The sequence below is a fragment of the Macrotis lagotis genome, chromosome 2 (genome assembly GCF_037893015.1).
Source record: "Macrotis lagotis isolate mMagLag1 chromosome 2, bilby.v1.9.chrom.fasta, whole genome shotgun sequence".
Lineage (NCBI taxonomy): Eukaryota > Metazoa > Chordata > Mammalia > Peramelemorphia > Peramelidae > Macrotis > Macrotis lagotis.
Genome location: NC_133659.1, coordinates 136034343 through 136046415, shown reverse-complemented (window position 1 = coordinate 136046415; position 12073 = coordinate 136034343). Strand labels below are relative to the sequence as shown.

At 35.0% G+C, this 12073-nt stretch overlaps 1 protein-coding gene across 4 annotated transcripts in view; it reads left to right on the top strand.

Annotated features, from left to right (window-relative positions):
* Positions 1-12073, top strand: part of LOC141513238 (cation channel sperm-associated auxiliary subunit epsilon-like) — a 193916-nt gene that overhangs the window by 19804 nt on the left and 162039 nt on the right. For 3 of the 4 annotated variants that reach the window (XM_074222866.1, XM_074222865.1, XM_074222867.1), the window contains 2 exons: positions 3524-3593; positions 9318-9391. In XM_074222866.1, coding sequence (XP_074078967.1) covers positions 3524-3593; positions 9318-9391 — 144 coding nt within the window. Of the gene's footprint in view, positions 1-3523; positions 3594-9315; positions 9392-12073 lie in introns of those variants that run through there. The other variant, XM_074222868.1, reaches the window with a different exon arrangement.

Genomic DNA, 12073 nt, shown 5'->3' with positions numbered 1-12073 from the left:
GCATGGATAAATGGATGACTATAACATATAAGAATAAGAAATAATGAAATTAAGTTCAAATAACTCAATCTCAGAAAAATAAATTGAATAAAACACAGTAAGATTCCCAAGGGGAAAATAATTCCATGGTCAAATGGATTTACTAATGAATTCTATCAATATTCAAAGATGTATGATTATATTATAATTATAGACAATGTTAGATAAATTGTGTATAAAAATAAGGAAAGATAGTATCCAGACAAACTAACTCATGACAGATAAGGCCCCTGATAACTAATCTAGAGAAAGAGAAAACAGATAAATAGGCAACTATAGGCTAACATTTCTAATATTAGTTAATAAAATGAATCAAAAAATCCAATCATCAAAATTCTATGTCAACTAATTTAAAAAAGATGCTACACTATGACAAGGTTGTAGTTATATCAGGAGTACAGGGTTGATTTAATATTAGAAAACTCAATATAAAAGACCATATTAATTACAATAGTATTAAAAATCACATGATTATATCAAGATGCAAAAGAAAACAGGAAAAATGCACTCGTTTGTTAAAAACATTCAAAAAAAGGAACAAACAGACTGTTCAGATATGCCTTTTCAATAAAATAAGTGGTAAAGCAAGGATGTTCTTTGCCACCACTATTATTTTTATGGTTGTTATAGTAAGAAGACAAGGAAAAAAATGTAAGGAATTAACAAAAGCAAAGAAGAATCAAAATGATCACTTTTTTTTATGATGACATTAAGGACCACTAGAGAATCAAACAAGAAAATAATTGAATAATAGCTTCACCAGTATCAAAAATAAATCCACAAAAATTATCAGTCTTCCTGTATATTTACAACAAAACCTAGCTGAAAGAAAGGGAAGGGGGAAAAAACCCAAACATTCCATTTAAAAGAACATTTAATTGAAGAATCTGGACTTCCAGTTCCTGAAATAGAGAAATGATATATAGCCACAAAACACTCTTCACAGATATGAAAACAGACCTTAATAAGTGCTAAAATATTCATTGTTTATGGTTGAGTTATGCCAATATAGCAAAAATGGTAATACTATTCAAATTAATTCATAGACTCAGTATCAAATGATCAAAGTAACCTCATAGAACTAGAAAAACAGTAATGGTATAAAAGTGGTTGAACAAATTACCTAGAATCTCATAGAAAGTAATAATAAAAAGTGGACATAATGGAAATCTAGTAGTACCAGAAATTGGATTTATGCTATACTGTGGGTATAGCAGTATCAAACTTAGAATATGTTGGTACTGATTAATTAATAGAAAATTTGACCACTGGAACATATTTAACAATATATTACACAGAAACAAGTGAACATATAAGCATTGTGCTCAGTTTAAAACAAAGAATTACAATTTCTAGAAAGTTCAAGAAAAAATATTGAGAAATATAGTAGTCTGGCAGCAACTAGGTTTAGAGGAATACCTTACATTGGATACTATAATAATAATGATGATGATGATGATGATGATGATGATGATGATGATGATGATGATAACAATAGTAATCATGATATTTATCCTTTTTCAAAGATCATGACATCAGGGGGATAATGCCATGACAAACATAATAATTTGATTTGAGTGAGGGGGGGCTGTGATAAGTCACCAGTCTCACTTTCTCCTCCAGAGCCATCCAGGGCCTATGGCCAGATATGAATCAGGATGACTGGAGAGGGCCCTGGAAGAGAGGCAATCAGAGTTTAGTGACTTACCCAAGGTCACATAGCTAGTAAGAGTCAAGTATCTGAGGCCAAATTTGAACTTGTCCTCTTGACTCTTAAAGCTAGTACTCTATCCACTGCACCACCTAGCTATCCTGGATACCATAATAAGCTCCAAATGAATATGTGTCCCAAACATGAAAGTCATATTATAAACAATTTAGAGAAAACGGGAAAGATGCCTTTCATAACTAGCAATGAGGGAAGAATTATTAACCAGGAAAAGGACAGAAAGAATCACAGAAGATAATTTAGACAACTTTGCTTACAAAAAATTTTAAAGTTTTTGTACAAACTAAAGCAGCATATTTATAATTAGTGCAGGAATAATATTTCTGTCAAATTTCTCTTTTAAAGGTTTTATTTCCAAGATATGGGGGGGTGATGATATAACTTTATTAGAACTACCATTACCCAGTGGACAAATAATTCAAAGGAAAAGGCAGTTCTCCAAAGGCTATCAACAACCTAATGAAAAAAATAATTCCAATTCAGTAGTAAGAGATGTATAAACAGAAGAGTTCTGAGGTTCTATTCATCTTCATCAAATTTTCAAGGCTAAAATAAAATGGGATATTACAATTATTTGAAGAGGTGTAATAGGATGGGCACATTAATGAACTGTTAATTGGAGCTGTAAGTTTTTTCTAGAAAACACTTGGAATTACATTCAGAAAAATCACTGAATTATGCATGTAATATTTTGAACCAGAAATAGTACTTGTCCCCCAAAGAGTTTGATCAAAAATATAAAGAACTCTTAAATATAAAAATACATACACATTTACTTTTGTTTGAGCAAACAAGGAGAAACAAAGTGAATGCCCTTCAATCAAAAAATGGTTAAACAAATTATGTATGGTATATGAACATAAGAGAATATTAATATGCTATAAGATTTGATGAAAGGGATGATTCAGGAAACCTAGAAAAACTTTTATGAATTAATGCAGAATGAAGTGACCAGAAGCAGGAGTTGCACAAAAAAGTTGAACAAACTTAGGTAAACAGAACTATAATCTCATACATCATCTCAGGAAACAGACTTAAGTTAAACAGATTCTATAGATAAGCTGAGTCAAGCTGCATTTAAATAATGAACTTGCAAAACCCCACCCATTGAAGACTACATTTTAAAGAAGTCATAATGGGCTAATTGAGAGGAAGAGATTCATATAACATGAAGACAGCATCAGGAAAATTTTTTCATAAGTATCTTTTTGGTAGGTTTTAAAGATACCTTTGAAATGACCTGTCTTGATTACAGCAAAGATTTTTTAGCCCAAGGGTTGAAATGGCCCTGTTCATTCACATGGTCCTTTTTTCTGCAATTTATGGAACTTCTTGAAATTATTAATATAATATATTAAATTTTTAAAATAAAATCATAAGACAGCACTCCCCGTTAGGTTCAGAATAGAGATTTTGATCTCAGACATAGTTAAATTATATGTATATTATATTATTATATTATATTATTTATTTTAAATTAAAAAAACAAAGTCCATGTTATAGAGAGTTGAAATACTCAGTTTCATATGTAATCCTTTTCTATGTTTAGGAAAACATTTACTTTTTATTGTTATATGACAAGTTAATAATAATAAAAAAGAAAAAAATTAAAATCAAAGGATCTTAAATATAGAATTGAAAATGGAGACTTTAGAGATCATCTAGTCAAGTCTGCTTATTTTTTTGCCATAAATATTAGATGTTCATATTAAAATTTGAGGAAAATATTTAACAGATTTAAATTTTTCTTTTTAGGGAAAAAAATACAAAAATATCCTGTGACACTCAAGGTATTCATAGCATAAGACCCCTAGTTAAAAATCAGGTAAGTTGACTTTAACAATGATTTATAAAACCTTGTGAAATCATTTTAATTTGTTCAATATTATAATGTGTTCCTTCTAAACAACTCCAGTTTTTCAATGCTAGCTATGGACTGCACTTTGACTATAAAGAAGTAAGGCTGATTGTAATGTAAAGCATATGGAAATTGACATTAACTATGCTAAGAATTTAAAATTTCATTTTTGAGAATGCATTATTTGTACCTTAATAATTTACTTATTTTAAGTTTTTTAAAATCAAGTAAAAAATTAACAGACTTTCAATGCTGTACCACAGCAAATTTCATTGATATACAAGGAATGAGATTTTTTTTTTTGGTTTTGTTTTGTTTTAGCTACTTTGGCACTGTGATAGTAGAAGTAAAGAAGGTTTATCTATGCAACTGAATTGTTTAATATGTGATGTTTTCCTCTTTCTGAATGTGAGCCCTTCGAGTGTAGAGATTGTCTTGCTTTTTTGTTTGTATCTTCAGCACTTAGCACATTGCTTGGCTCATGTTAAGAACTGGAATATCTTTTATTCATTTATTAAAGGCTGATAGTGTTTTTCCCCATGTATAAGACACATCTTAATTTTGGGGCTCAAAATTTGAAAAAAAAAGATACATAAAGTTATTTTTTAAATTATTTATTTATTCCTATTTTGTGCAAATAATGCTTTTTTATATCCATTACTAAAATATTCTTGTTGAAGAGTAAACATAATACCCCCTCCCCCCCCCAAAAAATATAGACCCACATGAGTGATAAAGTAAAGGGGAGAGAAAAAATTAAAATTAAAATTAAAAATAATAATAATAGTAATAATTGTAGATATGGCCAGGTAGTGCAGTGGATGGAGCACTGGCCCTGAAGCCAGGAGCACTGGAGCCCAAATCTGGTCCCGACACCCAATAATCACCCAGATGTATGACCCCATGCAAGCCACCCCAACCCCATTGCCCTACAAAAACCAATATAAAAGACCCAAAATAAAATAAAATAGTAATAATAATAATAGTAGGGGTGACTGGATGGCAGACAAATCACTGGCCCTTGAGCCAGGAGCACCCAGGTCCAAATTTGGCCTCAGACACCCAACAATCACCTAACTGTGCGGCCCCAGACAGGCTGCCCAGCCCCATTTGCCCTGTAATCCCCAATAATAATAATAATAATAATAATAATAATAATAATAATAATAAAAATATGCTTCAGTCTGTGTTCCAACACCACCACCTCTGTCACAGGTGAATCACATTCTTTAGGATAAGTCCATTACAAAAGTTACTTCCATATTTTTCCACCATTGCCATTGCTGATCGCAACTCCCTCCATTCATACTTCTCTACTACCATGAACTATATTTTCTCTCTCCTTTCACTGTCTTTGCTGTAGGGTAGCTGAGTGGTGCAGCAGACAGATCCCCAGGCCTGGGGCCAAGAGGCCCTGAGCCCATATACCACCCCTTAGGTCCAGCATCCACCTAGCCTTATGGTCTCAGAAAGGCCATCCACTCCCAGCCCCTTGTAAGAAGTAAATAAGAAAATGTGTTATATCTGACCACTCTCCTCCCATGGTCCATTCTCTCCTCCATCACTCACATCCCCCCCCCACTTCCCCCTGTCCCCCTTCCTCTCCTTCTTACTCCAGATGTCTATGCCTCATTGATTGTATATGCTGTTTCCTCTTCTAGCCACCTCTGATGAGAGCAAAGATTCCCTCATTCACCCTTGCCTCCCCCCTTCCATATCATTGCAATAGCTCATTGTAATGAAGAAAAATCTTATTATATGAAATATCTTAGCCTATTCCTCCTCTCCTTTTTCTTTCTTCCATTACATTTTCTTTTTATCTATTGACTCCATTTTTATACCACAACATATCTTCAAATTCAGTTTTCTCCTGTGCTTCATCTATAAAACACTACTTCTAACTGCTCTATTAAATAAGAAGGTTCATATGAGTATTCTCAGTATCATTTTTCTATACAGGAACACATGTAGTTCATCATCATTAAGTCCCTCATATTTTCCCCTTCTCCTCCAATCTCTATGCTTCACCTGAGTCTTATATTTGAAGATCAAACCTTCTGTTCAGCTCTGGACGTTCCCACAGGAACATTTGAAATTCCCCTGGTTCATTGAAAGTCCATCTTTTTCCCTGTAAGAGGACGTTCAGTTTTGCTGGGTAGTTGATCCTCGGTTGCATTCTAAGCTCTTTTGCCTTCTGGTATATTATATTCCAAGCCATATGAGCTTTTAATATAGTTGCTGCTAAGTCCTGTATGATCCTGACTGCAGCTCCACAATATTTGAACTGTGTCCTTCTGGCTGCTTGTAATATTTTCTCTTTGACTTGGGAGTTCTGGAACTTGGCTATAATATTCCTGGGAGTTATTTTGTTTGGATCTCTTTCTCAGGGAGATTCAGTGGATTCTCTCCATTTCTATTTTGCCCTTAGCTTCTAGGATATGAGGGCAATTTTCCTGTAGCAATTCTTTGAAAATGACTTCAAGGCCCTTTTCCTGATCATGACTTTCAGGTATTCCAATAATTTTTAAATTATCTTTCCTAAATCTGTTTTCCATATCAGTTGATATTTCAATGAGATGTTTTACATTTTCTTCTAATTTTTCATTCTTTTGGTTTTCAAGTATTGTGTCCTGATTTCTTGTAAAATCAGCAATCTCCCTGAGTTCTATTCTTTATCTGAAGGATTTGTTTTCCTCAGAGAGCTTTCTTATCTCCTTTTCCATCTGGCCAAATCTGCTTTTTAAAGCATTCTTCTCCTCAATAACTTTTTGAACTATTTTATCCATTTGACCTATGTTTTTTTTAACATGTTATTTTCTTCAGCATTTTTTTTGGATCTCCTTGACTAAGCAGTTAAGTTGATTTTCATGTTTTTCCTGCATCTCTCTCATTTCTTTTCCCAATTTTTCCTCTACCTCCCTCAACTTGATTTTCAAAGTCTTTTTTGAGCTCTGTCATAGCCTGAGCCCAATTTCTGTTTTTCTTGGAGTCTTTAGATGCAGGAGCTTGTGCTTTCTCATCTTCAGATTGAGTGTCTTGACCCTTCTTGGGATCACAGGCAAAGTATTTCTCAGTGATGTTCCTCTTTTTTCTCTGCTTACTCTTCTCTCCAACCTGTGCCTGGTTTTGGAACGCTTCCTGAGTATTTGAGTATTAATGGGACATACCCCACACAAGGCTCTCCATGTGTGAGGCTCTGTCTTCCCTCCTGGTCTGTGAATGGCCACAAGTGCACCCCTCTACCATGGGGCTGAGGTGTGGGGAGCCCTGCTGTTCTATGGGGGGGGGGCTAGACTGCAATCAGGATATGAATGTAGTCAAAACCCCAGAGTCCTGTTCCAGGGACAGAGGACAGAGCTCGGCAGTCTCTTTCCACTCCCCTCCCTAGGCTCAGCATTCATGCCCTGGGGGCTCCTGCTTACTGGCTTCTGCTTCCTGTTCCTGGATCTGGGTTGCCCCAGTCCTGAGCTGTGTGCCCTGAGGGCTGGGCTTCACATGCTCGCTTTAGCAGAGGTCCCCCCAAGTTGTGCCTGATGCTCCCTGGAATGTAAATCAGGAAACTGCCCCCCCCCCCTGCCATGAGCCAAGGCTCCCATTGCCCTGGGGCTGCCTCTGGGAAGCTGAAGTTCCTTCGCTCTGGTGGGCCGCCCCTCTGGTGGGCCACCCCTCCAACCTCCTGTAGCTGAGCCTTTCCACTCTTTTCCAGGTTTCCTTGGGTTGGAGTACTGCCTCACTGGATCCCTCTATGGGTTCTGTCTCTTAAAAATGTAGTTAGAGTCCTTAGCTTATAAACTTTGTTCGAGAGCACCTAAGAGATGGTCCTCTCCTGTCACCATCTTGGCTCCGCCCCTTACATAAAGTTATTAAACTCAAGTTTTATTCATCATGAAATTCAAGGACCTTCTGTTCATAGCTTTCAGGCATCCTTTGGGCAAGTCTGGGGCATGGATGTATCCATTCTGTTTCATGAACCTGAAGCACAAATTATGTCCTCCTTTGAAATCAGCCACTTCTTTTTCATCAGCAAAACCTCTGGCCTCCTGCTGAACCCTCCAATGGACCTTTGCTCTCCTATGCATAAATTCAATTTCCTCTAACTCAGGCCATTTTGCTGACTTGCCTCTCATAGCCTTCTTCTGTCAGCACATTTTCAGTAGGATTTCTTCTTCCCATAACCAGTCTTGGATTGTTTTCTCAGTTGGACCAAACTGAGATTCAGCAGCGTGATTTCCATTCAGTTTTGCAAACTGGATCACTTTGAACTTGAATTCAGCACTGAAAGAAAATCTTTTCTAAGCTATTTCTGGGCAGAACATGACAAAAACAAAACCTAATATACTGGTAACAAATGCGAAACAATGAACTCAAAGACAATATGCATGAAAAAGCAGGAAATGCAAATAAAAAATCTCCAACTATTGTATAAGTTTTTAGACCCAAAAATTTTCAGGAAAAGTTCATTTTAATATGTGGAGAAGTTCAGTAATAGGAATCTCTCCTATTTTCCTGCTATAGACTTCTAAATACTTAGGTGAAGGGGGGGAAGTGAAACTCTTAGCACACAATCCTGTTTGCAATTTTTCTTTTTCTTTTTTTTGCATTCCTTCAACCTCGTTTGGGTTTGATGCTCTGCTTACACAACAGCCACCTGAATATATATCTAAATTCAGGTACCCAACATGTGTACCTAAGCACTGAGAATTTTTCCCATCTGCAGTTAGCAATCTTTATTTTCAGTGCATGGGGGGAATAACTAAATGACAAAGCCAGATAGATGTGAGTGTTATTTTCTGTATTTAATATTTAGATAATAGGGAATTTTTTTTGATCCCAACATGGATAATTTATCAATGTCTAAGGTACTATTGCCAAAGGCTGAAAGAACTCTTGGTTTCTTGTATCACTCCCTAACTTCTGGTTGTCATTCCTAAGGTAGTATTAGAGGAATGCTTTTATCCTTTGTTCATTTTTGAATTTTTTTCAAATATATTTTAGATCATCCGGGGGAAAAAAGTGGTAATATATATAAAATTCTTTGCTGCTTTGTCAAATTTGTCATTAAATTTCATTGATCCAACTTCCTTTGACATTATGTGAAAAACAACCTGATGAGCCAGAATGGAATTGAAATAAGATTTTGACATTTTCTTCTCATTATTTCAAGTGTAAAAAGAGTCACTGATGAGGGAGGGAGATTTCACTGAATGATGGCCCAAAAGGAGGCGTATACACTAGACCACACAAATGTGGGCTGACTAAGAGTAATAGCCCTTACCAGCATGATATCATATCCCCACCATGCCACTATTAGAAGTATATTATAGGGGTGGCTAGGTGGCGTAGTGAATAAAGCACCTGCCCTGGAGTCAGGAGTACCTGGGTTCAGATCTGGTCTCAGACACTTAATGATTGCCTAGCTGTGTGGCCTTGGGCAAGCCACTTAACCCAGTTTGCCTTGCAAAAAAACCTAAAAAGAAAAAAAGTACATTATAACATTTAATTACTCTATTTTTCTAATAAATTTATTAAAATGCATTTTGTTTTTTTCCTACTGTTCCATTTGACAGTATTAAAAACTTTTCAGTTATCTTGAATAACTCATTTTTCTATTAGGAATTAAGATTATATTCCTAATATTGTTTTTATTTTAAAATTAACTCAGAATCCCATCTCTCTTCTACTGCTTTCTAGCCACCAGATGCTGAAGAACGTTTTATATTTGTGGATCGTCCTAGTGATTGCTTTATGTGGTATTTCCAATCAAGGTAAAAACTTTTTAAAATCTTTACAATAAATTTGCAAAATATTTTACATTATGATCTCATTAATACTTTTATGTGTTTCAAGTTCAATTTTTATGCTCCATATGTAAATCCTTCATTTGTACATCTTAAACCAGTTTCCCATCACTGCAGTGATAAGTAAAATCTGAAATAACCATGGAAACCAAGTTTCAAGGTACTGATCATGTCAATTTATTAAGAAACACATGAAAATTTTATAACAAATTGGGAGCAATCTTCCTAAATTTGACACTGGACTTGAAATATAACAGTTTTTTTTCTGCGTTAAAAGAATATAACTAGTATACAAGGTTAGTTTCTCTGATTTCCAGTTGAAGCAAAGATTAGGGGCTTTCTGCATATGGAGGGGCATGAGTAAACTTAGAGGGTTGAAAGGGGGGAGAGGAAACAAGTACAATTCCCTGAAATAAGAAAAAGAAGTGTCCTCTTCCTCCCTCATGTCTGCATCCGATCAGAAGTAACTGACTGACAAGTAAGTATAGTGTCACTTTTCAAATGAGTCATATAGTTTTCTTGAGATTTGTAATTGTAAGAAAATTCTTTGCATTAATCTCCAATATGAATGAGTTTCTGGTCAGCATAAGTTAGGTCCTTAGTGAAGGGTTTCTAATCAACAAATAGTGGTTCAGCTTCCCAGCCACACAGGGCTAGGTTCAAGCAATGCAATAAAGTTTTCTCACAATTCCCATAATTAAATAGTTTTCTCACAAGACAAAAATTGGAAAGGGACCTGAGATAGATTCAGAATTGAGTCACAAGATGCTAGTCAGTGTGATTCTCTCAGTTTCCACAAATCTCTCAATTTCATTCCCCTCTTTGATTTATGAGGGGAGAGGCCAGTCCACTTCTCTATAACCCAAATATGAAAGGTTTTTAATATGCTCATGCTTAACATCAACATCAGGTGCCAAGAAAAAAACATTGGAAAGCATCCTCTTGCATAAATTAATAAAACAGCTAACAGAGTCTAAGAACAATAATGATGATATACAAACCTTATTAAATAAAGTCTAGGGCGGCTAGGTGGCACAGTGGATAAAGCACCGGCCCTGGAGTCAGGAGTACCTGGGTTCAAATCCGGTCCAAGACACTTAATAATTACCTAGCTGTGTGGCCTTGGGCAAGCCACTTAACCCCATTTGCCTTGCCAAAATCTAAAAAAATAATAAAGTCTATAGGTAAATTAAGTCTCACTATAGATCAAGTTACATAGAGAGTTCACAATGGATTCATCTTGAGAGGAGGGAATTTATATGTCACCAAGGTAACCAAGAAATCTCAGCAAATAAACACCAAAAAACAAAAGGTCAAAACAACGCAGTACTGATCTTCAGTATTAGATAAGATCTAGTCCCTTTGTAACCTAGTAACTTATTCCTGATGTTCATTTAATCAGAACACTTTTTTCTTGAGCTCTAGAGTTTCCCCAGTAGAAACATTGAAAGCCAATTGTATTCAAGTGTATATACCCTAGAAACAGGAAAAAATGGAAATATATATATATATATATATATATATATATATATATATATATATGCTAATCATCTACTATTCTATTTAATTAGAAAAATTGCATATTATATTTTTGTCCTATTAGTTTATCTAATTTCCTCCTGAGAGAGGTTATCATCCCTACATTAGAATTTGACCACAAGTATAGATTAAAATTGTAAGATTTTCATTTGTACCCAATTATTGTAACTCAAAGATATTCCAATATTTATCTATTAATTATTAGATTTAGTAAATGTGCTTATGTAATACTTAATATATTAATATACAACACCTTCCCTGATTATAGAAAGACAGGAACATAGAAGACTCTTCCCCTCAAGCACACTTAGATAGACCTGATATATTCCATAATAGAGAACTTCCTTAAATCTGATTCCAGGTGGTAATCATCTCTGACAGCCAGTCAATCATGTAGAAAAGCTCCACATTATTCACAGAGTTTCAGAACCCAGGATCATGATTAACTGGGGGAAGGGGGGAGAGGGAGGGAATAGCACAATGAGGAAACTGAGCCTAGAGGCCATGAGAATTTTGTTCCTTGACTTTTAGCAGTTCTCAGACTTCAGCATAGTTTCTATGACTGGCTTCATGACATTTCAGACAACTATAGCAACATGTCATGAATTACATTTTAGGGTTTGAATATTATTCATTTTCTTATGTTTCTCTAATAGAAGTCATTCATCCTTTTTGGAATGTTGTTTCAGTCTTGTCTGAATCTTTATGACTTCATCTGGGGGTCTCTTTCCAAGGATACTGCAGTGATTTGCACATTTTGTAGTTGAAGGAACTGAGGCAAAGTAATGAAGGATCCCACATCTAGGAAATGTCTGAAGTCAAATAGGTAGTCTTACTGATACCAGAGCTGACATTTAATCCTTTATTTATAAATGAAAACTTACCATATTTGGGGGTTTCAGACAGATAGAAAATTCCTGATAGTTGACTCATATTAATATATTAAAGTTACATCTTTAAACCACCCTATATATTTTCATAATTTTCATAAATGAGAGCCAAAATTTTTTGAATAAAAATTCATTCTTAAATATGGTAAACTTGTAAATTCCCCCACCCCAACCATTTAACAAGGAATGGGAGAATTCTATGTGCTAGGTTCTCAATCTT